Source organism: Syngnathus acus, chromosome 11 (assembly GCF_901709675.1).
Source record: "Syngnathus acus chromosome 11, fSynAcu1.2, whole genome shotgun sequence".
Classification (NCBI taxonomy): domain Eukaryota; kingdom Metazoa; phylum Chordata; class Actinopteri; order Syngnathiformes; family Syngnathidae; genus Syngnathus; species Syngnathus acus.
The window spans coordinates 6,904,296-6,927,342 of NC_051096.1; the positions used below are offsets into that span (position 1 = coordinate 6,904,296).

A 23,047-nucleotide genomic window follows, 5' to 3' on the forward strand; every position below is an offset into this window, starting at 1 on the left:
TTTGATAGAACTTTAATTTGTGGTAGAAAAAGTCATTCCGTGATGTCTGTGTCAACTGAGTGCCTTTATATACTGAACCCCACACAAATGATATGCAAATTAGTTGACATTTGATAAAAAAAGAGGTGACTGTTGTTTTTAAATGTTGTAATAGTGGAAGAAGACAACATTTCACAACTGCTGTCAGAGTATTGGCTGTGTATTATTTACACAAAGTATTTGGAATTTTTTGTTTGTAAATCAACATTGTTGGGTTGGTGAGACATGCATAAAGTCTGTACAGAACTCCACAAATTATTTTTATTTTTGAAATGGCTTGCTTGAAAAAATGTAATAAATATTTCAAACAATTGTTTCCATTGTTTTTTTTCCTTCTTCCGGTGAAAGCGCGACACACCGTGGAGGAATGCGGTACTGTGGCTAGTTTCTTTTTTTTCTTTATATCCGTTTACGGAAACTACTTTGACGTCAACACGTGTGCAGACTTGTCTTGGAGTTCGCTCCAGTACGTGAGGCGTTGCATGCATACTCCTGCTTCCGAAATAACAACGACGCCGAGTGGGTAGGTCCGGTGTTGTTCTTTTTCTCTCTTTTCAACTGGACTCATACTTGTTCGATGAAGACTATTTTGCACATCCTCGATGGAGCACGGCTCACTTTTTATTATCTGAACCCTCAACGACTTTGCTAAAGGGTGCGGGGGTTCAGTAGGCCGAGAAGATTTCGCTCATGTGCTATAAACACGTCTGACAGATGCAAAGGCGACTGCAGGCGTGATTGGAAGAAACATGATTTCCAGCAAAATCCAACCTGGAGCGTGGAGACAATGGCTCACGCGTGTAAGTATTTATTCATGTTCTTGCCTTTGTGTGCTCGTGAACGTGCATGCGGTGTGTGTTTAAATAAGTCTGCAGTCTTGAATTAACAGTGGTTGGCAATTTTTTTTTGCAGCAGGTCTGTATTATTTTTTTTCGCGGACAAATGAGCCAGATAATTATTATTATTTTTTCTTAGATAAAATAGTCTTGGAAATAATTTGAATATAATTAATGGCCCAGACATGATGCTTAGAGCAGATTTAGCTGAAAGTAAATTTTCATTTATAGTCCTAGAATGTAAAAACGCCATCTTGGGGTACACAAACTCATCAAATATACAAAAATGGTACACAGATTCATAAAGTATAAAGAAATATAACCTTACTGAATAAAAGTATTGTATTCATTTCATTATTCCTTGTAAAATAATTCAAATTAATTTGACTCACTTGCTTGGAAGAAAAACACCAACTGTAAAACCTTTCCTCCAGGTGACATCCAGGCAGGAGCTGAGCATGTCCACTTTCGTGCCCCCGCAGCCAGTGCCTCCACTGAGTCAAACTTTACAAGCCTACATGAGGAGCCTGGAGCCCCTCATACCTCCTGAAGAGCTTACTCACACCCGCAGGGTGATGCGGGAGTTCTCCAGGCGTGGTGGTCTTGGTGCGGAGCTTCAGAAGGGCCTGGAAAGGAGGGCCAGAAACACAGAAAACTGGGTGTGTCTTTTGGTTTTATCTCACTGGGAAACCTGACACGTGTTGCTGATTTATGTATTGGTAAAGCACAAAAAAATCCTCCGGAAGGGCTCGAGCAGCCAATTATAAATATTTTTTGTGTATGTCCCCTGTAGATCACAGACTGGTGGGTCCAGTGGGCCTACTTGGAAAGTCGATTGCCATTGCCTGTGCATTCCAACCCTGCTATTTCTCTTCCCAGGCGAGATTACAATGGCTGGAGGAGCCAACTTTTGTGCGTAAACACTCACTGCACTCCTCACAGCATTGCTAAACTCCTTACGAAAAAAAATGGAGTGCGTTGCAAAATAATTAGTCGATTGTTATTTCTTTTCAGGTTTGCTTCTAAGCTGATTGTAGCGGTACTTGAATTTAAAGCCAAACTTGACGCGTAAGTCCCTAAAAGTTGCTGTCCTATATATTGAAATGATTGCTTGATGTTTTGAAAAGTGGATGTGATCATATTTTTCATATTTCTAAGTGCACTGTAGTCAACCACACTCAGACTGCAGTAATCCTCTAATTACATTTGCTATTTGTGTGTGCTGACCTTCAGCCCCGTTGGCATGGCCTTGTATTCCTTTGCAGTATGATGTTAATCTGTGTCTAAATATACATGGCCATTTGTAATAGTATCAATGTCAAGAATATATTCGTTTTTTTACAAGCTCTGTGGAATATGAGCTCTTTGTTTATGAAGACAAGTCATGCAGTATGTGGACGTGTTGCCGTGGTTTCCCCCGCCCCCACCTCTCTTTTCACATGCAAACGTAAAACACTCTCAACCTGTGTGCATAATATTTCAATAACTCATTGATATTTTGACAGCTATAGTATGAAAAACAATATTTTTGCCAATACAGCACTTGCATTTACGTAAGCAGGAGTTCGAAGAGTTAAAAAAAGTTAGGTTGAAGTAAATATTAATTAATAATTTTGCCTTAAAATTATTCATGGAATAATTATTTTCCATTTTAACATCCTAGATCATTATCCATTCATGGTTTATGCAACTTTTTTTTTTTTCTTCCCATTTAGTCATACAAAATGTGCATAGTCAGCAAATCATAATACTGTTTGTGTGTTAGTGGCCGGCTGGCGTTAGAGTACATGCGAGGCAGGCCTCTGTGCATGGAACTCTACCCGCTGCTCTTCTCCTCATGTCGCATCCCGGGCCCCAAACACGACTACGTCGCTCACCATGGGACCTCCCGACGGTCCCCAACGCACATCACTGTGGTCAGAAACTATCAGGTCAGAAAGGTTGCATCTCATAATTTGCTCGTTGTGTTTTGTTCAATTAAAATAGGAACCTTGAGCTATTTATAGGAGGAAGGAAGTAAAGGATTTCAAATATTTTCCCCTCTCATGGTTCTTTCCTCCCGTGTCAACATCGGAACACAACATTTCTGAAAATACATATAATGGAAAAATATCGGTGAGAAGGTTAAAAAAAAAAAACACCAACCATTTTCTCCTGGTTCTAGTTTTTCCAGCTGGAGGTGTACAACAGTGACGGGTCCCGACTGACGGAAAGCCAGATTCACGGGCAGCTGCTGAGGATCAGGTCTCAGTCCTGGAAGACGGATAAAGAGCCGATGGGCATCCTGACGAGCGACCATCGCCACACGTGGGGCCAGGCCTACAACCGCCTTCTCAGAGGTCGAATGTTATAAAAACAACTTTTTATTTCATTGACCTATTTTTCATGATTTCCCTTGAAACAATACGCTCACTAAAAGCCTTTGTTTCCTCTTGTCACCCAGATAAATTAAATCGGGAATCAGTGCGGGCAATCGAGAGGGGACTTTTCTCATTATGTCTGGATTCTCCAGTTATGAGGATATCAGATGAAAAGTATGACCACACACACACTCAATTATACATGGGCTAAGTACCTTTTGAAGGAACATGCTGCAAATTTGATCGACAGATATGCCAGCCGCAAAGCAGCCCAGGTCCTGCACGGAGGCGGGACCTTCTCCAATAGTGGCAACCGTTGGTTTGACAAAACTCTACAGGTGAGTGACCAAGCTGCTTACTTCTGAGGAAAGCAAAAGTTAAAAACACTGCTTTGGTGTTACCTTTGCTTGTTTGTACAGTTTGTGATCGGCGAGGACGGCTCTTGGGGTCTTCTGTATGAACAAGCCACAGCTGAAGGTCCTCCCATAGCGACTCTGCTGGATTATGTCCTGCGTCACTGGTGAGATACATGATATATATTTTTTGTCATTTATTCATGTTTGCGTATTTATATTTTCATATGAATGAGCAATTTTTATTATTTGCAGTGAGGAACCAGACCCACGGAGGTCACCACTGGTCCCTCTTCCAATGCCCAAGAAGCTTTACTTTCATATAGACCGAGAAATCAAGAGAGACATTGAGAATGCCAAACAGAACCTTGATATGTAAGTTGCATAACTTGGATCGCAATTGTTTGCAAACTGCTGATAAGATAAAATTGCATTGTCAGCCTGCTTTTGTTTTCACTTTCAATTTTAGATGATGCTGTGCTAGTTTGAGGAAAGGTCACATTAAAAAAATACTCAATTTACCATAATGTTGTTTCCAGACTGATCAATGACCTGGATGTGAATGTATTCAACTTTAAAAAGTTTGGCAAAGACCTCCCCAAGCGGCACAAATTGAGTCCCAACTCCTTCATCCAGTTGGCACTGCAGCTGGCCTACTACAGGTAAAGACATTTGTCAACAACTTGTGTTTATTTGCTAAATGATACAATACGATAACTTTAGGGTTTGCTCATTGACAAGAAAATGCCGAAAGACTGTCGATTAAACTACACAAGCAGTTTTGTTTGTCTCCCGTGTGTGTCGGCAGAGTTCACGGCGACGTCTGCGCCACTTGCGACATTGCCTCTCAGAGGATGTTTCGCAAAGGAAGAACCGAATACATCCGCTCGCCTTCTAACGAGATGCTTAAATTCATCCTTGCCTTTGTTGATCCATCCGTATCGGTGAGCAGACACACGATTGATTGTGAGGGGGTTATTTTATTCTAATGAGGACATTTTTGCAGCGGGAGCTCAAGCTCCAACTGCTGACAGAAGGCATTGATGCCTACTCAGCTCTGACTGACCAGGTAACCAAGCTATTTAAAATATTTTCCTGACTTATGAATGTCCCATGTTTTGGGGTTTAGTATGTGTGAAGCAATAATTCCATATTTGTATTCTATGCAGGTACTTAAAGGACATGGCATAGACCGACATCTGCTTGGGCTCAAGTTGCAGGCCATCGAAGAGGGATTGAGCGTTCCCAAAATCTTCATGGATACTGCCTTTGGCCTGGCAACTCATTGGAAACTCCGAACTGGGCAGGTGCGGGCGTTTATTTGTACAATTTTTGCTAAATAATTTGCTTTTGCAGACTGTGAATGCTTGTCATTCACTATTGCAGGATTTTGAAACTTTTCTAATCAAATTTTTCCTTTCAGGTGCCTGCAAACACAGACAGTGTCATGTGTTTTGGTCCCCTGGTTCCTGACGGTTACGCAATATGTTACAACCCACAGTCTGACCACGTCCACTTTTCTATAACTGCTTTCAACTGCTGTGATGAAACAAATGCAGAAAAGCTGGGCGTTGCTGTGCGGGACACTCTGTGCCAACTGCACGACCTATTGGAGCCTACTGTGTAGAGCTGCAGCAGGCTAAGCGTACTCCAATTTTCACTCAAATGTACAAAATTGTTTATGAAGGGCTCCTTGTGGATGTTTTTTTTTTTTCCCTCCATTGTTCATTCACAGGTGGACACATTAACACTTCAGCATCAATCATGGACAAAAGGTGTTTGTATATACAGTATGATTAATTGTTACCACCATTAAGATTTGTAGGTTACTTGGTGTGATTGTGAAGGACCAAAATATGGAAAAAAAATGTTGATGGTAACAGTTGAAGTTGCTTGAATTAAACTGATGTGGCCCAATTTGTTGGGCATGTATGCGCACAACTTGCTGGTTGGTAATAAAGTTCCTCTTATTGCTCACTGACGAGGTAGTCTGTTTCTATTCTCATAATTTTGTCGTATCTCATGTTTTTTTGTTTGTTTGATCAGCCTCTATGTATTGTTACATAAATATTGATTGTGGATTAAAGAAGTCCCCCATTGATTATTAATCTCTAAAATAGTTTACTAAAGTTTCTTTACAATATTTGAATTAAGTTTATTTAGTTCTCAAAGCAAAACAAGAAGTCAAAAAGCATGGGGAAGTCAAATATATCAAAATCTAATTCTTGACAGTAGTAAGCATTCTAAGCGTTCTTATAAGTGTTCTTCAGAAACGCAGAATATAATTTGGACATCATTTTACTTGTTCATTTATAGTATGTTTGAACAGTTTTGTGGAAGCTTTTATGCTGAATTATTACATTTTATTCACTTGAACGTCTTTTGATCTAAAGTTTTAAAGCTCTAAAACGCATGTACGTAGGATACATCTGTGACGTGTGAAAACAGGAAGTGACGTAATCTCTAACGTGACGTTTGAATAAAGACCGGAACAAATAAACCACTTCACGTTTGCTCGGCTGCAAGACTTGTTTACTACCGCGTCGCTATTAAAGGGATTAATTTGTAATACCATATATTTGTTAAAAAACTATGTGCAAGTCTTGTCGTATTAATCAGGGCTGACGGTGCAGGCAATGGAGCGAATTTTAACTTTTGTTTTTAAATTATTTAACACGTCTCTGTTTTAATAGAGCGCAGTTTTATCGACTATTTATGACTAAAATGAAGAGCTTGGCGACAGACTCGATCATCCGAAGAAGGGAGAACAGCATCGGGATAACCAGCCTATTATGGTCGCTTCTCGGTGCGTGTTTATGGACAGTCGCAGTTGCTTATAAGCCGGTGATCATCGTGCACGGCTTGTTCGACAGCTCGGGAGATTTTAAAAATCTCCAGGGCTTCATTCACGAGGTATGGGTGGACCGATGATGTTTGGTATATTATGATCGGCAGTTTCGAAAACACAATCTGCAGTTTGAGTTTACTTTGAGTACATATGCAGCTCTGACCTCACGACATATCTACTGTATTATTCAACGAGTTGTAAAAGCTTTAATATATGTTTCAGGCTCATCCCGGAACAAATGTGACAGTGATTGACTTGTTTGATCGAGGTTCAAGCCTGCAGCCCATGTGGAAGCAGGTCGAGGGTTTCAAAACGGCCATTTACCCTATCATGCAAAACTCCGCTGAGGGAGTTCATTTTATCTGCTACTCTCAAGGTGTGTATGTGCAGCTCCTTTTAGATGATAAAAGCATGTTCTGTAGTTACAGTGATATATAAAAGCTGACCTTTGGATGACCATATTCCATTAACTGTAAGTGCTCGTTTGCACAATAGGAAGTGGTAAGAAAACTATTCTTGGAATTTCCCATGAAGCATTCTCAATTTCAGTCCATATTGACATTTCTTAAAAGTAAAGCTTATCAGGTTTTCCCTGTGCACGTTTGTTCTTCTTACTGTGTATTGATAACACAGTAAGGTAAGACCAGCATGTTTAGAAACTTAGGTCACAAAATATATTAATGCTTTTTTTTGTGTCAGTCTTCTATTCTTTAAAAATATGTCGAACCTGGCAAGGAAAATGGTTTTTTTTTTCCAGGTGGACTGATTTGCAGGGGAATCTTGTCCACGTTGCCAGATCACAACGTGCACTCATTCATCTCGCTGTCCTCGCCTCAGGCCGGACAATACGGCGGTAAGTTCCTTCTTAAAAGTTTGACGTACATGGTGAGTGACTAGTTACTACTCCAACTCATCAATCAATCCTGCTTTTTGTTTTCTCAGATACCGATTACTTGAAGTACCTGTTTCCTCAGTTTGTCAAGTCCAACTTGTACCATCTCTGTTATACTTCCATCGGCCAGAGGGTATCTATCTGCAACTATTGGAACGGTGCGAATTAAACAATAACTTTGCCGTGCATGCTCATCATCACATTCAGGCTGAGAAATGAATTTTCTATTCCTTCAGACCCCCACCACAGGGACATGTACACCAACAGTAGTGATTATCTGGCCCTCCTCAACAGCGACAGACCTAATCCGAATTCAACAGGTCAGCAAATTCCTCCTGTTTAAACTCATTCTTCTGTATAAAAAAAAAATAAATGCATTTTGCATCTCTCAGAATGGAAGAAAAACTTTTTGAGACTTGACAAGCTGGTGCTAGTCGGAGGACCCGACGATGGAGTCATCACTCCCTGGCAGTCGAGGTGAGTTACACATTACTTCTGCTTTTAATGTCAAAGTGAAGTACTATAGAATACTGTAGTTTTTTTCCCCTTTTGCATGTGAATGAACAGATGACACCCATGTGATGTTTACACACATTCTGTGTTCTGCTCTTATATTTTTAGTCAGTTTGGATTCTTTGATGACAATGAGACTGTTGTTGAGATGCAACATCAAGGCGTGAGTACAATCTAACGTTGAGATTTTTTTTTTTCCACTGTTATTTTTTCATATCTCACTATCGCGTTTTAGTATTAACCCAGAAGAAGTAAAACTGTATTTTTTTATGCAGATCTACTTAAAGGATATCTTTGGTCTGAAGACGCTGGCGGCTCGTGGCGACCTGTTCTTGTGTTCGATTCCTTACGTCCAACATGTCTGGTGGCATTCAAATGAAACTGTATTCCATGTTTGCATGGAAAAGTGGCTGGTTTAGAATAACAAAAACAACATTTTGCGGTCTAACAGCAACCATGTTGTTATTCTGAGGTGATACTGTTGTTTTGATAACCGGTAGTTTTTTTTTTTTTTTTCTTTTCATTGCGTGGAAGACGCTGAAGGCACAAAGAACTGACATGAACTGTAAATTGCAAATGCTTCCATTAATGTATTGGTTTCCCAGCATTTAAGCTATTCCCTAGGACCACAGTTTATTTGTAGCAACTCCAGAAAGAATTGCTGAGTACATTCTTTCATCAGGAAGTCATTATTCTCGCGTGTGATAGTTTTGGATTATATAGTAGGTTAAAGTGACACTACAGTGCCTAAGTGATGTTGTCATCTTGTGCCATTGCCTTACTCCTATTTAATGCAGTATTTCTCACATGTGTTGTCATGGTTTCCCATGTTTTCTGCTCATTAACCACAGCTAGTATATTATGAGTAGTTTTTGTAGATGGCGCCTTAAATTTTCCTCTCATGCCTCAAGTGTTACATGTCCCATACCGCAAGTGCTGAGATAATCTGCCTGTTGTGTTAGTGCTAAAACGGAAGGATCGAGACTTTAAATTGATAGTCAGGGAGTTTTATGGGAATACATACTCTCGTCCTTCATTGTTCACATGCCACTTTTTACCTTCGCCCATACAAGTGAGTCAGCCTTTATTTGTGTGTCCATCTTGCAAGGGATTTGATTCACATAATTGTTCTGCAGTTTTTAAGAAGGATATTTTTTGTTATTGCTGGATCTGAAGGGACTTGTATTAAACTTCTTTGGGGAATTAACTGCATGCTGAATTAAAAGAGGGAAAGGCTTTACAGAAAAGGGAAGAAGAGATTTATTTGAAGCTTTTAATTGTCATTTTGTTGAAATATTTTGCATTCTATGTATTATATGCTTGTACAAACTCATTTACTTAACTTTAGTATGGTTTGAAGGGATGTCATTTCATGTTCTTTGCCTCTACAAGGTTAAAACTTGTACTTTTTAAAATTCTGAATGGATACAGCTATTTTGACAAGGTCCTAAGATTTCTAGTGACAAATCTGATGTGTTAAATGTCTTTCCTCAATAAAACGTTTTAAACATGTCCTGCGATTCCCATTAGAACGTATGAAAACGACATTTCCCATCATGCATCACTTACCGGAAGTACGTGTCCATCCAAACGGATATGTCCGAGCAGCGCCGCATGTAGGCCCTTTTCCGTCTCTGAGAAGTGTGCACCAGACCTTCAGACACCAGTGAGTAAAATATACATTTTTAGTTGCCTTTTCGAGTACACAAAACAAATATTGCGGCGTCAATCGATACAACATTGACTCGCGGTGTCCCCAAAAGTTGAGACAAGCATAGTAATTTATTGGGATGTCGTATTTTCCCACGAAAGATTTTTGGCCCTGCATAACAATGCTAAGCGCTAGCATGTGGCTACATTTTAGCCCATGTGGAAGCTAGCTAACGAGCGGCTAACTACGCTTAACTTTGAATTCTCTACTGATCTTACGTATCTACTGTTATTGTTGCCGAGATGCTGAGTCCCTCTTTTTAAATTTGTAGAAAAGCGTATGGTGTGGCTTGTTTTAGAGTCGGTTAATGGCTAACGCGTTGCGAGGCGCGTCAAAGAAGGCCCTCCATAGGAAATACATTCATCCGTGATTCTTAATTTATTAAACTATTTGCAGCGCCTTTAAGTGATTAAACTGTCATGCGTCATATATCTCGCTAGAGTTATACCTGATTATTCAGATAAGTTATCATATTCTTAGTTTTGACTCTCTGCAAGCTTCAAACAGTTCTCCAAATGGCACTTGCAAATCCACACAAACCAAAGTAAGCAAGTACTGCAAAATCAAATCAATTTACTGACCACAGTGGCTGAATGGGAGACTGCACCGGCCGTGGCTGAGAGTCCTGAGATCAAGCTGTTTGGCAAGTGGAGCACCGATGATGTCCAGATCAATGACATCTCCCTGCAGGTAGGTGCTGCCTCGACTGAACATTTTGGTTATCAAAGCGAGGCTAGAGTCACGCCTCGACATTGCTCGTTGTCCAGGTGTGCTAGAGTGCTCGCAGAGGAAAAGTCTTTGCATATTCATTGGCTGTCTTCTCCAGTGGCTCAGCCAATCACCAGCTTAGATACATGACCTTTTTAATAGGCACCCTATATGCTGACAAATCACAAATTCGTAACTATTGTTGAATTCCCCTTTTGGGTTGCAGGACTACATTGCCGTGAAGGAGAAGTACGCCAAGTACCTGCCGCACTCTGGTGGCCGTTATGCCGCCAAGCGTTTCCGCAAGGCCCAGTGCCCTATCGTGGAGCGTCTGACCAACTCCATGATGATGCACGGCCGCAACAATGGCAAGAAGCTGATGACCGTGCGCATTGTCAAGCACGCCTTTGAGATCATCCACTTGCTGACTGGGGAGGTGCAGTAACATCAAGTTTACTTTCAAGAACATCTCCGGAAAGCGAGGCTAGAGTCACGCCCTGACATTGTGCCGTTGTCCTGGTGTGCTAGAGTGCTCGCAGAGGAAAAGTCTCTGCTAATTCATTGGCTGTCATCATTTGTTGCTCAGTCAATCACCAGCTTAGACACATGACCTGTCAAATAATTGTAATTTTTTGTAATCAACTTCTGGCATCTAACTTGAGCTTAATTTGCATGACTTCATTTTGATGGTCCTATTGTTGTAGAATCCCCTCCAAGTGTTGGTGAACGCCATCATCAACAGTGGACCCCGTGAGGACTCCACCCGTATTGGCCGCGCCGGTACAGTCAGGAGGCAGGCTGTGGATGTGTCGCCCCTCCGTAGAGTCAACCAGGTAACAAAATTGTTAATGGAATGTAACTTTCACGAGGCTAGAGTCACACCTTGGCATTGTTGTCTTGGCGTGCTAAAGTGCTCGCAGATTAAAAATGTCGGTATTTATTCATTGGCTGTAGTCTGGAGTGGCCCAGCCAATCACCAAATCTGACACATCACATTGCTGTCGTTTGTGGAGCCATGTTTGCTCCCACTGGATCCCTTTATAGTAATTTGTGTCATTATGTCGCAGGCTATTTGGCTGCTGTGCACAGGCGCAAGAGAAGCTGCTTTCAGGAACATCAAGACTATTGCAGAGTGCCTGGCTGATGAGCTTATCAATGCTGCCAAGGTCTGTTGATGGTGGAGAATTTAACTTTACCTTGAATGCAGTGGCTCAAATGCGCCCTTGATTAAGTGTTTTTTTTTCTCTTTCCCCTCAGGGTTCATCTAATTCTTACGCCATCAAAAAGAAAGACGAGTTGGAGAGAGTTGCCAAGTCCAACCGTTAAATGTTCAAATAAATCAATAAATTTGAGTACATCACTTCACCTTTTGTTGTGTTCAGGTCTTACTCTTAATTAGAATGCGATACAATAGTTATACAAAACTCATTTACAATTCCCAGTGTGCCAATCTAAGAGCAACATTCATTACAAATATCTCAAATTGAGCAAAGCTAAATTATTTATACTATTGCTTCTACGTTTTCGGAAGTGTTAGGATTTTTCTAACTTAAGACATGCTTTGAATCAATCGTCATGTTGGAGTTAAGCCTAAAGTGATTTTCAATATTCACCAGACATTTTAATAGAAGCACCTTTACAATCACATTCAATACAAAAGTTGTAGCAAAGTGTACAAAAGCTTCATTTGGCTATTGTGACCCCCACTCCCCCAGTAGCTAAAAACAACCAAAGCATTTAACTGCATTCCTACAACACTGCAAAGCACAAAATCCATCGTTTCTTTCATCCAGAACATCTTAGTAGTTAACAGATGTAAATCATGCAGGTTGCACTGTGAACAGTTTTGGTCATAAACATTCTGTGAGGACACCCACCTACCTCAGAGTGACAGCACTGAGGGATCCAAAACGCAGATAGGTTTGACAATCAGAAATATTTGTGCTTCTTATTAACAAGGAGGCAAAGCGAGGACAGAGAAGATTCCAGCTTGGCGACCTCGCTGCAAGCTGTAGGCAAGAAGGTGTAATCCTGCAGCTTCTGGAACGCCTGAACACAAGGACAATTATTTCATGATGGCTACGAGACTCTCGGTAACATGAATTCTTGACTTACAGCCACACTGTCGGGACATTCTTCCACTGGCCTGTGGAGCAGGAAATCCTTCTTGGAAGGCCCATTTATGTAAATGCAGTTAGCTGCAGATTGCTCAGGCACAGTGAGAACCTCATAGTGGTGGTCGGTCAGCTGTTCCATCATCTGGCCACGCATAAAAAATGAATGACAATCACAGAATGCACGACATATGGAAAAGACACCCACCCGCAGTGTCTTCTTGGCCCCGTCGCTGTTGCTGATGATGATGGTGTTGGCTCCACCCATCGAGCAGATGTTTTTCAGTCGAACCCCGCCGCAGACTGGCACGGTGGACACGGAAAAGTCCTGAACGCATGCAGAGGAAAACCTTTTGCTAATGTGTTCTCATTGAGCTCTCCGTCTATGCACTGCTGCGTAACTGACATGGCACGAGAACCGGGCGTTACTAAAACAATTGGCAACGCCTGTTCAATGACTCATTTGTGATCCCCAAATATGCAAACAGCTGCTTTTGGGTCCGCATATAATAGAATTCCTCACTATAACCGCATTTAGCAATATGTACAAACATTTCGAAATAAAAATTTAATGTCAATTCCTAATTTATTAGAGGCTTAAAAATCTTCAAAATGAATGAGTCGCCATAGTCCACTTTTTTTTTTGTTCTTACCCGAAATGTGTCGGCCAGCATTTTGGCTCCCTTGATGTTGGTGTGGGAGGAGATGCCGACAAAGAACTCCTTCCCTGTGAAGAGGATGTCGCTGCCCTCTAGCGTGGCCCCCTCAGAGTCCCCCGCGGTGCCGTCCATCTCCACGATGGTCAGGTTGAGCTCGGCCAGCACCTTGCGCACCGCCTCCGCCTGCAAAAGACAAACGGAGAATGATCAGTCACGGGAGGTTCAGTTCAAATAGTTTGTTACACTGCACTGGTTCAGTTTACACAGCCAAACTTCAATTTGGCAATGGTCCAAAGATGGTGAATTTTTTTTTTAGTTCATGTTCACTTGTCAAGTTGTGTTCACATGATAGCACAGCTGCAAGCTTCTGAATGCTTTCCTTGTTGGGTTTGTCAAGGAATTTCACTTGCAGATCCATTAGTTCCACAATAAAAAATCTTACCCCTTCATGCTTCCTGAATTGCTAGCTCCGCCCCCTCAAGTTGACAATGCAATACTTTGCAGGTGCTTGACCACTGTGAATGTCAACTGCCCTCTTGGTTTTTAGTAACCTCTTGCTGTGTGTTTGCTCAAACAATTTCTGCACGTTCACCTCACTGCGCCTCTGCTGGCTGAAGGGCCTGGTGATGAGCGCCGTGTCACCATGGATCACCGCCACGTCCTCTACCTTCCAGCTCATGGGCAGCTCCGGGTCGGGAGGGATCTCGATCAGCTGCAGGCCCACCTTCTGCCTCAGCGCCCCCGTCAGGCAGCCGAACTGACGCTGGGCCTTGGCCAGTTCCACTGAGACATCCTTGTTCTCACCATTGTCTCCCACCACCTTTCCAAAGTTCTCCGAGATGCCTCGCACCACCGCGTGGGTGAACTGGCCATACGGGCACATGTTTGCCATCTCTGTGGAGCAGAGGAAGAGACCTCAAACAAATGCCAAGAGGAGGAACAACGTCTTTACTGTTGTGTTGGAGTTGGAGTGAACTGGGACAAAGTGCAGACACTTTCTACCTCTTAATAGATAGTGCATTCTTACAAAATAATATGGACTATATATAGTAAAAAAAAAAAAAAAGCCTTACTACATATAAATCAAAAAAGCCATACTATACATGGTCATTTTTTAAATGAAAAAAGCCTTACTATACAGAGTTACTTTTTTTAATAAAACAAACTCTACACGGTATATATATTATTATTATTATTTTATTTTTATTTCTATAAACAGCCTTACTATACATGGTAATTTTTTTTTTAAAGCCTTACTATACATGGTTTTTTTTTAATAATAAAAAGCCTTACTATACATTTTATATACACATATATTCATAAATAAAAATATTTTAGAGGAGCCACAAGATAGTCGCCTAGGAGAGACGTCATCTGGTGGCGTTTTTCATTGGCTGCCACTAAATTACATAACTTTTGGGCGACACACATTAGGACTACAACTACCAGACAATTGCCCTATAATATAAAATAAATGCATTTAAACTCAACCCCAAACATTCAACTATAGAGTGAATCGACAAAAATGAAAGACATTTTCACAATAGTTAATTAGTTTGTCCTAATTAACTAAACAAAATATTTTGCTTCACTTACTTTGTTTTTCATTTTTGTCCATATAGTACTTTAGTTTTTATCATGTGTGAATAAAAAAGGGTTTCCGATTTAGATTAATCTTGATGACGACTGGGTTAGAATTAAATTATTGTTCTTGACGTAATAAGTGAGAATTATCAATATAAGCATCATCAATGTCCAGAAGACTTTTGTATACATTTCGTTTTAGAAAAACTTTTGTAACCTAAACCTCATGCCTACGGAACATATAGTGCGGGTTCAAGTTAAACAACTAAACAGACTAATTTGACCTATCAACCTAACAAAAGATGCGTTTAATAAACTATTTGCGCTCATTTGTTGTGGTTTTAGTTTTGCGCCGGTGCAGGCAATCTGCAATCTAGTGCGACGCCCAACTCTTATGCTTTCACGTAGTAAGCTTTAAATTCCCCTATGGAAAATTATAGGAAAAACTAACAAACAAAGCCATAAAAGTAATCCTCCTTACCACTTCAAAGCGTGGAGGCGAGACGCTCGGTCACGTTCGCCACTGTTGGATGGATTTCCCAAACAGGGCCGTTTCCCGTTATCCTGCTTTTCACTCCTGTCCACCCGCCCCCCTCTGTGTTGAACCGTGCTACTTCCTTGTAATCACTTCAAAATAAAACAATATATTTGCACTTCACAGAAGCTACTGTTTCGATTTACATTGAAATACGACGTCTTTGCCACGCCGTGCTGTCACGAAAGTAATTTCAATTTGAACGCGTCAAGCTCATGATGAAATTTGACGTATCGTTTCCGGTTTGTTAGTTGACGTGTACTTTGACATCATTTACGATCTGAAACAATTGGGAATTGCAGATCAATTGAACGTCCTCAATAAACACAGAAATATTTCTGATTATTATATTATCTATTCATATTTAAGGTTCATGTTGACAACTGATATTCCTCCTCGTATACTAACGCCTGTTTATCAGGAGCAGTCATCTGTTTTTGTCCTTGATATGACAAAAAATAATCTTTTAAGCTTTTCCCAAATGGGTCAAATGGTGCTGTTAGGTAAACATGTTGCACCGTTACAGACTGCGAAAGGGGGGAGGTAGGGGGGTTACTGTTACATGTCACTTTTAATAACAAACACATGAACGACTACACTATTTGGCCAAAATTGCATCTAGACAGTTGTGACTAAGAGAGTGGTACTACTTTTATGATTTATGCAGCACTGCAACCTTCTTTTCTGACTCTCTGAGTTACTGTAGACAGCACAAACACATAAATCAGAAGTGAAGTGGTAGAAAAAACAAAGGAGTGGAATTGCAAAGGGGAATGAGTGAGTTGGGGGGGGATGGAAGATGGCAAGTAGAGGGCACAGACAGGATTAAAGAACACCATCTGTTCACTAAGATCTGTCAGCCAAACATCCATAAGCAACATTGGAAGTGCTCCGTCAATAAATAGGTAGATGCAGCAAAGCATGACGAGGGACAAAAGCCATTGGTTTGGTCAGCAGAGGGCGCTAATGCGCTGATACCTAAATGTGTTTCAAGAAAATTGTTTATAAATCTGTATCTGGAGTTTATCCCTCGTGATGAATGCGGGATGACAATTTTCCAGCACTCTGGATGCCCTTCGGCACCATGCTGCCTCTCGCAGGACATTCTTGGTACTACAACAGATACATAAATAGCAAAACTTAGAAACCCCCACAAGGTGGCAGTGTTGGTCTGCATACGACTTCCTGTTACCTCGTGTCTCTCCTTGAATTTTTATCAATTTTTGCTTAGTATTATATATATTTAACTGTAACTAAATATGATTTTAAAAAATAATACATTCAAATCATTATATTTATCAACTTGATTCTAATAAGATATAGTGTGTATAACAACCTACACAGTTTCTAAAGCAAAACAAGCAAAGCAACCGTGTGAATCTTTGCATTATGACTTTATCCTGTGCTTCTCTGCACATCTAATTAACTGGTTAACAGTTGGAGCCACTTGACTGGTCCCATCACAAGACCTCCAGTCAGCAGACCGTCCAACATGCTGTCCTCATGTCTCCCATTACAATTTAAGGATAATTCAGTTAAACTTGACGTTCCTATCTTCTGACTCCCTCTGGTTTCTCTCCAGTCTAATTGCTAAATGGGATACTGATGATTTGGGTTTTTTTTGTGATAAGATCTTGAGATCATATCAAAGAATGATTTACCGAGTCCCAAACAATATTTGATATTGTGGTGTGTATGAATGGATTGTTCATACGGTGCAGTGTTATATTCTTTAATTGATTTCTTTTACTGGGCAATTTACAATAACCTATCAAAAAATAATTTTGGCAGAGGTTAACCTTGCATTCATTGACTTGATACATCCAATATGGCGGACGTACTGACGTATTACAAATGACCAGCCCTCTCAACCGCTCTATTTTATGTCAGAGTTTCGTGGTAAGCATCCGCCAGCTCCTGTCTCCTCCGCTTAAATTCGGGGGGAAAAAAGCGGAACTTTTTCTCTTTTTAGTTATCAATCACATTTGTAATGTGATGTTTATTATTTGTGTCATAATTAAATGACACAAATAAACATCATCTATCATCATCATCAAATGATATTCGATTAAATGTCTGAAATTTTTCTGGAGAGACGCACAACATAAGAAGCGCTTGAGCCAAAAATGCAGTGCAGGGGCGAGGCGAGGCAGAATTTGAATTAGGAGAGGGGAGTGGACTTCAACAGAATCGACAAATTGGCAACTATTTGGAGGTTGTTGCAGAAGTTTAACGCGATACTCGAAGAGTTGCACGGGAAGAAAGCATCATGTTTGTCTCGCAGCTTTTCTTGCTACTACTTGCGCTTCCCTTGGCAAGTAAGTAAAAAAAATATTCATATGAATATTTAACATTTTGTCTAATGCATTGTATTTTTCGTTAAATGTGATAACTGTTTCAGTTTATTTTTATATTTTATATTTCTTTCTTACTATGTCAGCTTTTAACTTATACTCCTTACATTCCAAACTTTCTGCACGTTATTTTGTCAAAGAAGGTTTGTTTCAACCTGTGTATTGGTTTATTTAGATTTTATTTGCAATAACTGACATAGAAAACATTTGTCTTCTGTTTCAGCTTGTTTGAGGTGTTATACATGTGTATTTCCTGCCATTTCTCCTCTGGATTGCCTAAAGTTTCCCGGGCCTTGCGGGGATGGCCGTCGCTGCCTCTCCAGCGTTGCAACGGCAAAACGAGGTGACTGTTTTTGTGTTTGTGTGTGTGTATAAAAACTATGGCTCTATTGTTTCACAAATTGAAGCTCAAACATTCATTGTACTGCTGTACTCAGTGTGCCCTTTTGATTCAAAGACAATGGAATGATTGTTTTCTCTCTGGGTGGAGGATCCAAGAGCAAAAATGAATATGCCATTCCCTGCAAAGTAGTTGATGGATAATAAATAAACATTTTCCACTTCTGCATCCATAGGTGCACTTCAAATAACCTTCTATGAGAAAAGCTGCGCTGATCCTTCCCAGTGTGGTGTGCACGGGCAGAAATACAGCAGTGGCCTTTATTTCAACTACACCAACGTGTGCTGCAATACAGACCTGTGTAACGGGGCTTCAGGACTCAGTGCCACCAAGTGGGGAGGTGCCGCACTCTGCCTGCTACCTGCGCTCAAACTTCTGCTGGCATGAAAACTCCGACGCTGCTTACGTTGTGGTATGCTCATGACTGGAAAAGAAAAATGATAGCCTACATTATATTCATAGTCCAGTAGGTCTTAAATTCGGGACTATGAATAGGGAAAAAGCAGAAAAGATGTTTTTTTTTTTTTTTAAGTGCATACCTATAAAAAGGTATCTCATGTCTTCTGTGCATTTTCCAGTTCTCATCTCCATGAACATGCAAAAAAGTAATCCAACAGCATGTAGAGAGTCAGACACTACTTATTTCTGAAGAAAACTTTATTGGGCTTATTTTTAAAGAAATGCACAAATGAAATGTGGCCTTGGAAATACAAAAGTCAACTTGGAATGTCAGCTAATTATCTAACACACAAAAAAGTCAACAAAGGTAATACTAAAACTAGCAAGGAGCTAAATAGGTGTCATCAAAATAACATGCAATATATTAAGAAACAAAGAGTTAAAAGGTGAAAAACAAAAAGTCAAATATTGATGAGTTAGGTCCCTGAAATGTCATTTTTCTCTACAGTACATTAAGAAATCTAAAATGACGTCCTGAAAATATTATAAGACTGTCCCTTTAATTGATTCATGTCGGAAACAGTTCAGTCAACTAAAACAAACCAAAAAATCTTTTCACTTTGGGAAGGTTTAAGTTGTGAAGCAAAACAGGCAAATATGTCAAAAACAGCGTAGAAAAAAATATGTTCTGATTCTTAAATTGCACTTGTGTGGTTTGAAGTCACTTTTCAGATTATTTCAAATGTTCCTTTCCATCAGTGTGCTTGACAGCATTGTTCACGAGCTATTTTCTGTAAGTGCACATTTCTTCAAGCTTATCAACTTCCAAGCAGTCGAAAACTACCCGCTATTTTTTTTAGTTGCGACATTGGCAACTCACAGCCTGTTGCTTTTCTTCATTATGAGTAACATGTGACACAAAATATTTCAGGACATTGCTAACTGGTAAACTCAATTCACATAAAGAAGTTTTAGGGGCACATTAAAAATGAACAAGATTAGAAGAAAAATGATTTCATATTTATAGCCTACTCTGCTAAAATGAGAAAATTTGAATTAGTTCCTGATTAAAACAACCACAATGTAGCAGCCATCGTTGCGTTGTACCGACACCGTGAAAGAAGGCTGGTGTCGGTACTCGCCCATCCCGAGTGTGAACCGTTCAATGTGATTCCCAAATACTTTGGTTCATGCTGGTGTGCATATTTTTTACTAAATAAAAGATTGACACTTAAGCTGAATGAGTTTTCAGCTGACTTGGCAGTTTTGTGTCTGTATACATAATCTCCCCAAAGTACAAAGAAACGGTACAACTGCATTTTGACTTATCTTTTGCAACTCCACTATAGCGTAGAATTTAGAGCAAATGATTTTGAAGGGTTTTTACAGGAAACAGGTAAAACTGGAAAGGAAAAAAAAAAAAGTGTTGTTAAACTGATGATAAATTCTTTCTAACCAACTTTTCTTTTTTTTTTTTTTTCTTTCCCCCAAAGCCTACTTGAGAACTTTAGCCACAGAAGCGTAAGCCATGTGGATCTCGTCATCAATCGGGCAGGTTGAGGCAAACTCGTCTCGGGCGTATGCTGAGTTCAGGTACCTCCAAAGGTTGGACAGAGACGGAGGGATGCTGAATTTTCGGTACTTTAAACACACAACCTAAAAAAAAAAAAATGTATTGTGTGAAAATTGTCTACTTTTTTCAAGCGAGGTGTGCGTGAGTGTGTGGTGTACATTTTGACTAAAAAGATCCCCAAAGCCTCGTTACCTTGACAATGTGGAGCTTTGGAAGCAGGTTGCAGTCAGCGAGTGTAAGTTGTTGTCCGTCGAGGAAGGGGCGGGACGAGGAAGTGACTTCATCGGAGCTATTTTGGTCAATTTCGTCAGGAAGTGGCGAGCCGAGGTAGTCGTCGAGTTTCTTCAGTGCTTTCAGAAGGCCTTTCTCGAGATCTGAACACAAGCGTATGAACGGAAGGTTTCTTCAAACACCCAGCCAGCAAATCTATCGCCTTTGACTCACTTTCATTGGTCTGAGGGTTGGAGTTCTTGATGTAAGCTGAGAACTTGGAGAAAACATCCATGCCTGCTGTGTTTGACTCGGGGTTACGCGCTGCCAGACGAGGATACCTGAAAAACAGAGAAAGCCCTCGTTTAAAGCACGCCTTTAAGAATTGCAAAATGTGTTTGACTACTTTGGGGGGCTGAGATTGTCCTCCAGGAACTCCTCGATCTTGTTGGTGTCCGTTTTCACCTCGGTGCCGTACAACAGGAAGGGCGGCTGGGCACCGGGAGCCAGGTCGTTCAAAATGTCCGGCTTCCTTTCGGTGGATGAGAAGAAGGAAGACGGACGGACGATATGATTAACAACGTGAGGAAGCAAATGTGTCCATCGTAAAATCCCAAAACAGATTCCCACCTCTTCATGTCCACGGTGGTAACGTCAAATGTGACTCCTTTAAGCCACAACACCATGAAGAGGCGCTGAGAGAAGGGACAGTTGCCGATACTCTGGCCATCACTCCCTGCCTGGAAGACAAAATAAAAATGCTGCATTTAGTATCCCACAGGTGGTTTGAATGGGGAGCAGTCATTTCAAATTTGGTGTTATTTCTTAAGTGTTGTCCCATGGAAAAAAAAAAAAAAGATAAAATACACAAATGTAAGGAATTTTTACTCATTAGCGCCTCTAAGAGTTCGACGGGAGTATTCACTGAATGAGGAAGCGTATTTAGGGAAGGGCGGGTATTTGAAACTACTTGTTCTCTTTTTCTTCTTTTCAATAGTCATTCGAGATAGAGAAAAAAAAACACTACTATTCGAATTGTGTCTGCTTTGTAGTTTGCGCACACTTTTGGGGGGTTTGGTGCGCTTGTCTGGGATAAAAAAAAAAAAGAAAGAAGTGTGAAAAATATGCTACAACTTTTTTATCCTAAAGGCAATAGTCACAAAAACATGTCACAGGTATTTTACTTTGACACGGGAACTTTTGGATGGAACAATTAGTCAAATTGACACTGCAATGTAGTAGAATGCATTTTTCAAATAGCAACGGCTACAATATAGAAAGAAAAACATTTTGGTGACTTGGTAGGCATTTTTTAAAATATCTTTTTAAATATATTTTCTTTTGTTGTCAAAATCATTCAGCCCTCCTGGAAAACCTTTTAAAATGTGAGCAAAATGTCTCCTTTCATCACTGATCCCTCGCCTGACAGGTTAAGTTTCCATTCGGTGAGAGCGTGCGTGTGACTGGTTGTCTGTTTTTGAGTGACTCCCAGTCCAGGGTGTTGCCCGCTTCTTGCCCAAAGTCCCAAAGCCTAGAAATACTTTTCCTCTTTAACATACTTTATCAGAGCTTAATTGACACCACAATATAATAAGTTACGCTATCTGAGACGTAAACACTCATCAAACTGCTTTTGGTTTCTATTTCCTCCCAAAAACTAAAATACTGAAATGGAGGTAAGCAAGTTAAAGTGGCAATTTTACTAAAATTACAACAGCATCTTTCTTCCATGGAGAGAGGGGGGGGGGAAAGTAGAGCACGTGTTCAAACAGAGGAAACATTATGGAAACTTGTGCGGAACATATTAGTGCACAACTTGTGAAACAAAGTGTCTCTTGGCATGCTAAATAGAGATTCAGGTCTGATGTTAATGTGCTTTTAATGAGATTAGTCGTTTATAAAGCCAGTGGGTCAACAGGCTTTCTGAGTGACATTGACACGCGCCTGCTACACGATAGAGCAACGTAAATATGACATTTAATGAGCGACAAATCGAATCACTGTCGCGTTACGTCAAATTGACGCGGCCGACGCGCGTCACAGCGTGCGTGCGTGTTATTAGGGGGGGAAAAGTCTCCTCCTTACCTTCACAAAAAGTTCGACTTTGGGCGCACTTGTCTCGCTCATCGTTCCTTCCTGCCAGAGAAAACGTCAAAAATCTTTGAAAGTGTCGGCCAAGCGACACTATAAAAGCGGGGGAGAAGGATTTCGAAACCGGAGGAGAGCCAAGCCCATCTTCCGCTAACAAGCCCACAGAACGGATATGAAACAACGTGAAATAAACAAGAAAAGAAGTTCACAAAGTGTCAAAAACACACGTCTCGCTTTTAAACGACTTTAAGAGGGGATTAAATGGTATTTCCGTGTGTGTTTGTCTACCTTAAAGTGCTGCTCGAAGCCGCTGACGCCTGTTGCTGCTGTTGCTAGTTTCCCCTCCCAGTGGTGCGTCCTCTCTTCGGGCAACGCACACGCACCGCTTCGACATTTCCTGGAGGCCACCGGCATCGGCAAACCTCACCGCAGAATGGAAAAAAATAACAATGTAGTTATTTATAGAAGCCAGTTTAAGTCACGGCTCGGAAATGTAAATCGTTGTACCTTTCACGGCATTAAGTTTGTAACTCTAATCGGTTATCATCTGTGTAACATCAAATGTATATAAACCCTTTGAGTTCTAGTTGGCATAAAGTGCAAGTTGTAAAACAACCTCAAAATAAAAATAAAAAATTCAGTTAAAACACTTGCATTTACATTTTTAATGATTGGAAATGCCATAATCCTTTCCAGACCGTGAGAGGATAAAGAATCTGTTAATTTTGTTGTATCATCTATCTATACATTTACAAATTTAAATTAAAATCAAACTAATGATTGCCGCAAATTACTTACAACTGGAGCTGATCAGTGTTTCAAAGTAGGATTTAAACTAGGGTTTAGGGTTTCAAACTAGGGTTAGGGG

General features: G+C 40.5%; 6 protein-coding genes and 3 non-coding genes across 11 annotated transcripts; 7 read left to right on the forward strand and 2 right to left on the reverse strand.

Moving 5' to 3' along the window:
- The first annotated feature begins 457 nt into the window (after positions 1-457).
- On the forward strand, positions 458-5,569 carry cratb (carnitine O-acetyltransferase b). Of its 2 annotated transcripts, XM_037264411.1 has the most exons (16): positions 458-562; positions 754-839; positions 1,310-1,534; positions 1,669-1,787; positions 1,890-1,943; positions 2,641-2,806; positions 3,040-3,214; positions 3,319-3,409; positions 3,486-3,573; positions 3,655-3,755; positions 3,844-3,963; positions 4,128-4,250; positions 4,397-4,532; positions 4,595-4,657; positions 4,758-4,895; positions 5,012-5,569. In XM_037264411.1, the coding sequence occupies exons 2-16, from the start codon at positions 789-791 to the stop codon at positions 5,213-5,215; spliced, it is 1,854 nt and encodes a 617-aa protein (XP_037120306.1). In that variant the 5' UTR covers positions 458-562; positions 754-788; the 3' UTR covers positions 5,216-5,569. The 2 variants fall into 2 exon arrangements, with proteins under 2 accessions (XP_037120306.1, XP_037120305.1); XM_037264410.1 differs by having other exon boundaries at positions 475-839.
- Positions 5,570-6,067: 498 nt separating this feature from the next.
- Positions 6,068-9,351, forward strand: ppt2b (palmitoyl-protein thioesterase 2b). Its single transcript, XM_037264468.1, has 8 exons — positions 6,068-6,501; positions 6,659-6,812; positions 7,194-7,289; positions 7,379-7,486; positions 7,565-7,648; positions 7,721-7,805; positions 7,950-8,004; positions 8,117-9,351. The coding sequence occupies exons 1-8, from the start codon at positions 6,304-6,306 to the stop codon at positions 8,258-8,260; spliced, it is 924 nt and encodes a 307-aa protein (XP_037120363.1). The 5' UTR covers positions 6,068-6,303; the 3' UTR covers positions 8,261-9,351.
- A 65-nt stretch (positions 9,352-9,416) lies between these two features.
- rps5 (ribosomal protein S5) lies at positions 9,417-11,625 on the forward strand. Its single transcript, XM_037264397.1, has 6 exons — positions 9,417-9,507; positions 10,139-10,242; positions 10,487-10,696; positions 10,965-11,093; positions 11,328-11,426; positions 11,518-11,625. Coding segments are annotated over exons 1-6 (612 nt in total). The 5' UTR covers positions 9,417-9,506; the 3' UTR covers positions 11,587-11,625.
- On the forward strand, positions 10,279-10,410 carry LOC119130884. The gene has a single exon (XR_005099555.1). It is a non-coding gene; the product is annotated as a small nucleolar RNA SNORA3/SNORA45 family (small nucleolar RNA).
- Positions 10,738-10,870, forward strand: LOC119130883. The gene has a single exon (XR_005099554.1). It is a non-coding gene; the product is annotated as a small nucleolar RNA SNORA3/SNORA45 family (small nucleolar RNA).
- On the forward strand, positions 11,124-11,253 carry LOC119130885. Its single transcript, XR_005099556.1, has one exon. It is a non-coding gene; the product is annotated as a small nucleolar RNA SNORA3/SNORA45 family (small nucleolar RNA).
- A 231-nt stretch (positions 11,626-11,856) lies between the features above and the next one.
- ddah2 (dimethylarginine dimethylaminohydrolase 2) lies at positions 11,857-15,218 on the reverse strand. The gene is made up of 6 exons (XM_037264396.1): positions 15,099-15,218; positions 13,626-13,927; positions 13,028-13,216; positions 12,583-12,702; positions 12,376-12,519; positions 11,857-12,309 (listed from the first exon to the last, which is right to left on the reverse strand). Exons 2-6 carry the CDS (start codon positions 13,923-13,925, stop codon positions 12,190-12,192), a joined length of 873 nt encoding a protein of 290 aa, XP_037120291.1. The 5' UTR covers positions 13,926-13,927; positions 15,099-15,218; the 3' UTR covers positions 11,857-12,189.
- Positions 15,219-17,210: 1,992 nt separating this feature from the next.
- On the forward strand, positions 17,211-20,866 carry lypc (ly6 domain containing, pigment cell). Of its 2 annotated transcripts, XM_037263235.1 has the most exons (4): positions 17,211-17,470; positions 17,730-17,849; positions 18,082-18,318; positions 19,799-20,866. In XM_037263235.1, the coding sequence occupies exons 1-3, from the start codon at positions 17,422-17,424 to the stop codon at positions 18,291-18,293; spliced, it is 381 nt and encodes a 126-aa protein (XP_037119130.1). In that variant the 5' UTR covers positions 17,211-17,421; the 3' UTR covers positions 18,294-18,318; positions 19,799-20,866. The 2 variants fall into 2 exon arrangements, with proteins under 2 accessions (XP_037119130.1, XP_037119128.1); XM_037263233.1 differs by lacking the exon at positions 19,799-20,866 and having other exon boundaries at positions 18,082-19,709.
- clic1 (chloride intracellular channel 1) lies at positions 19,360-22,634 on the reverse strand. The gene is made up of 7 exons (XM_037263231.1): positions 22,468-22,634; positions 22,174-22,224; positions 20,719-20,828; positions 20,495-20,620; positions 20,323-20,429; positions 20,071-20,252; positions 19,360-19,961 (listed from the first exon to the last, which is right to left on the reverse strand). The coding sequence occupies exons 1-7, from the start codon at positions 22,591-22,593 to the stop codon at positions 19,800-19,802; spliced, it is 864 nt and encodes a 287-aa protein (XP_037119126.1). The 5' UTR covers positions 22,594-22,634; the 3' UTR covers positions 19,360-19,799.
- Positions 22,635-23,047: the final 413 nt, after the last annotated feature.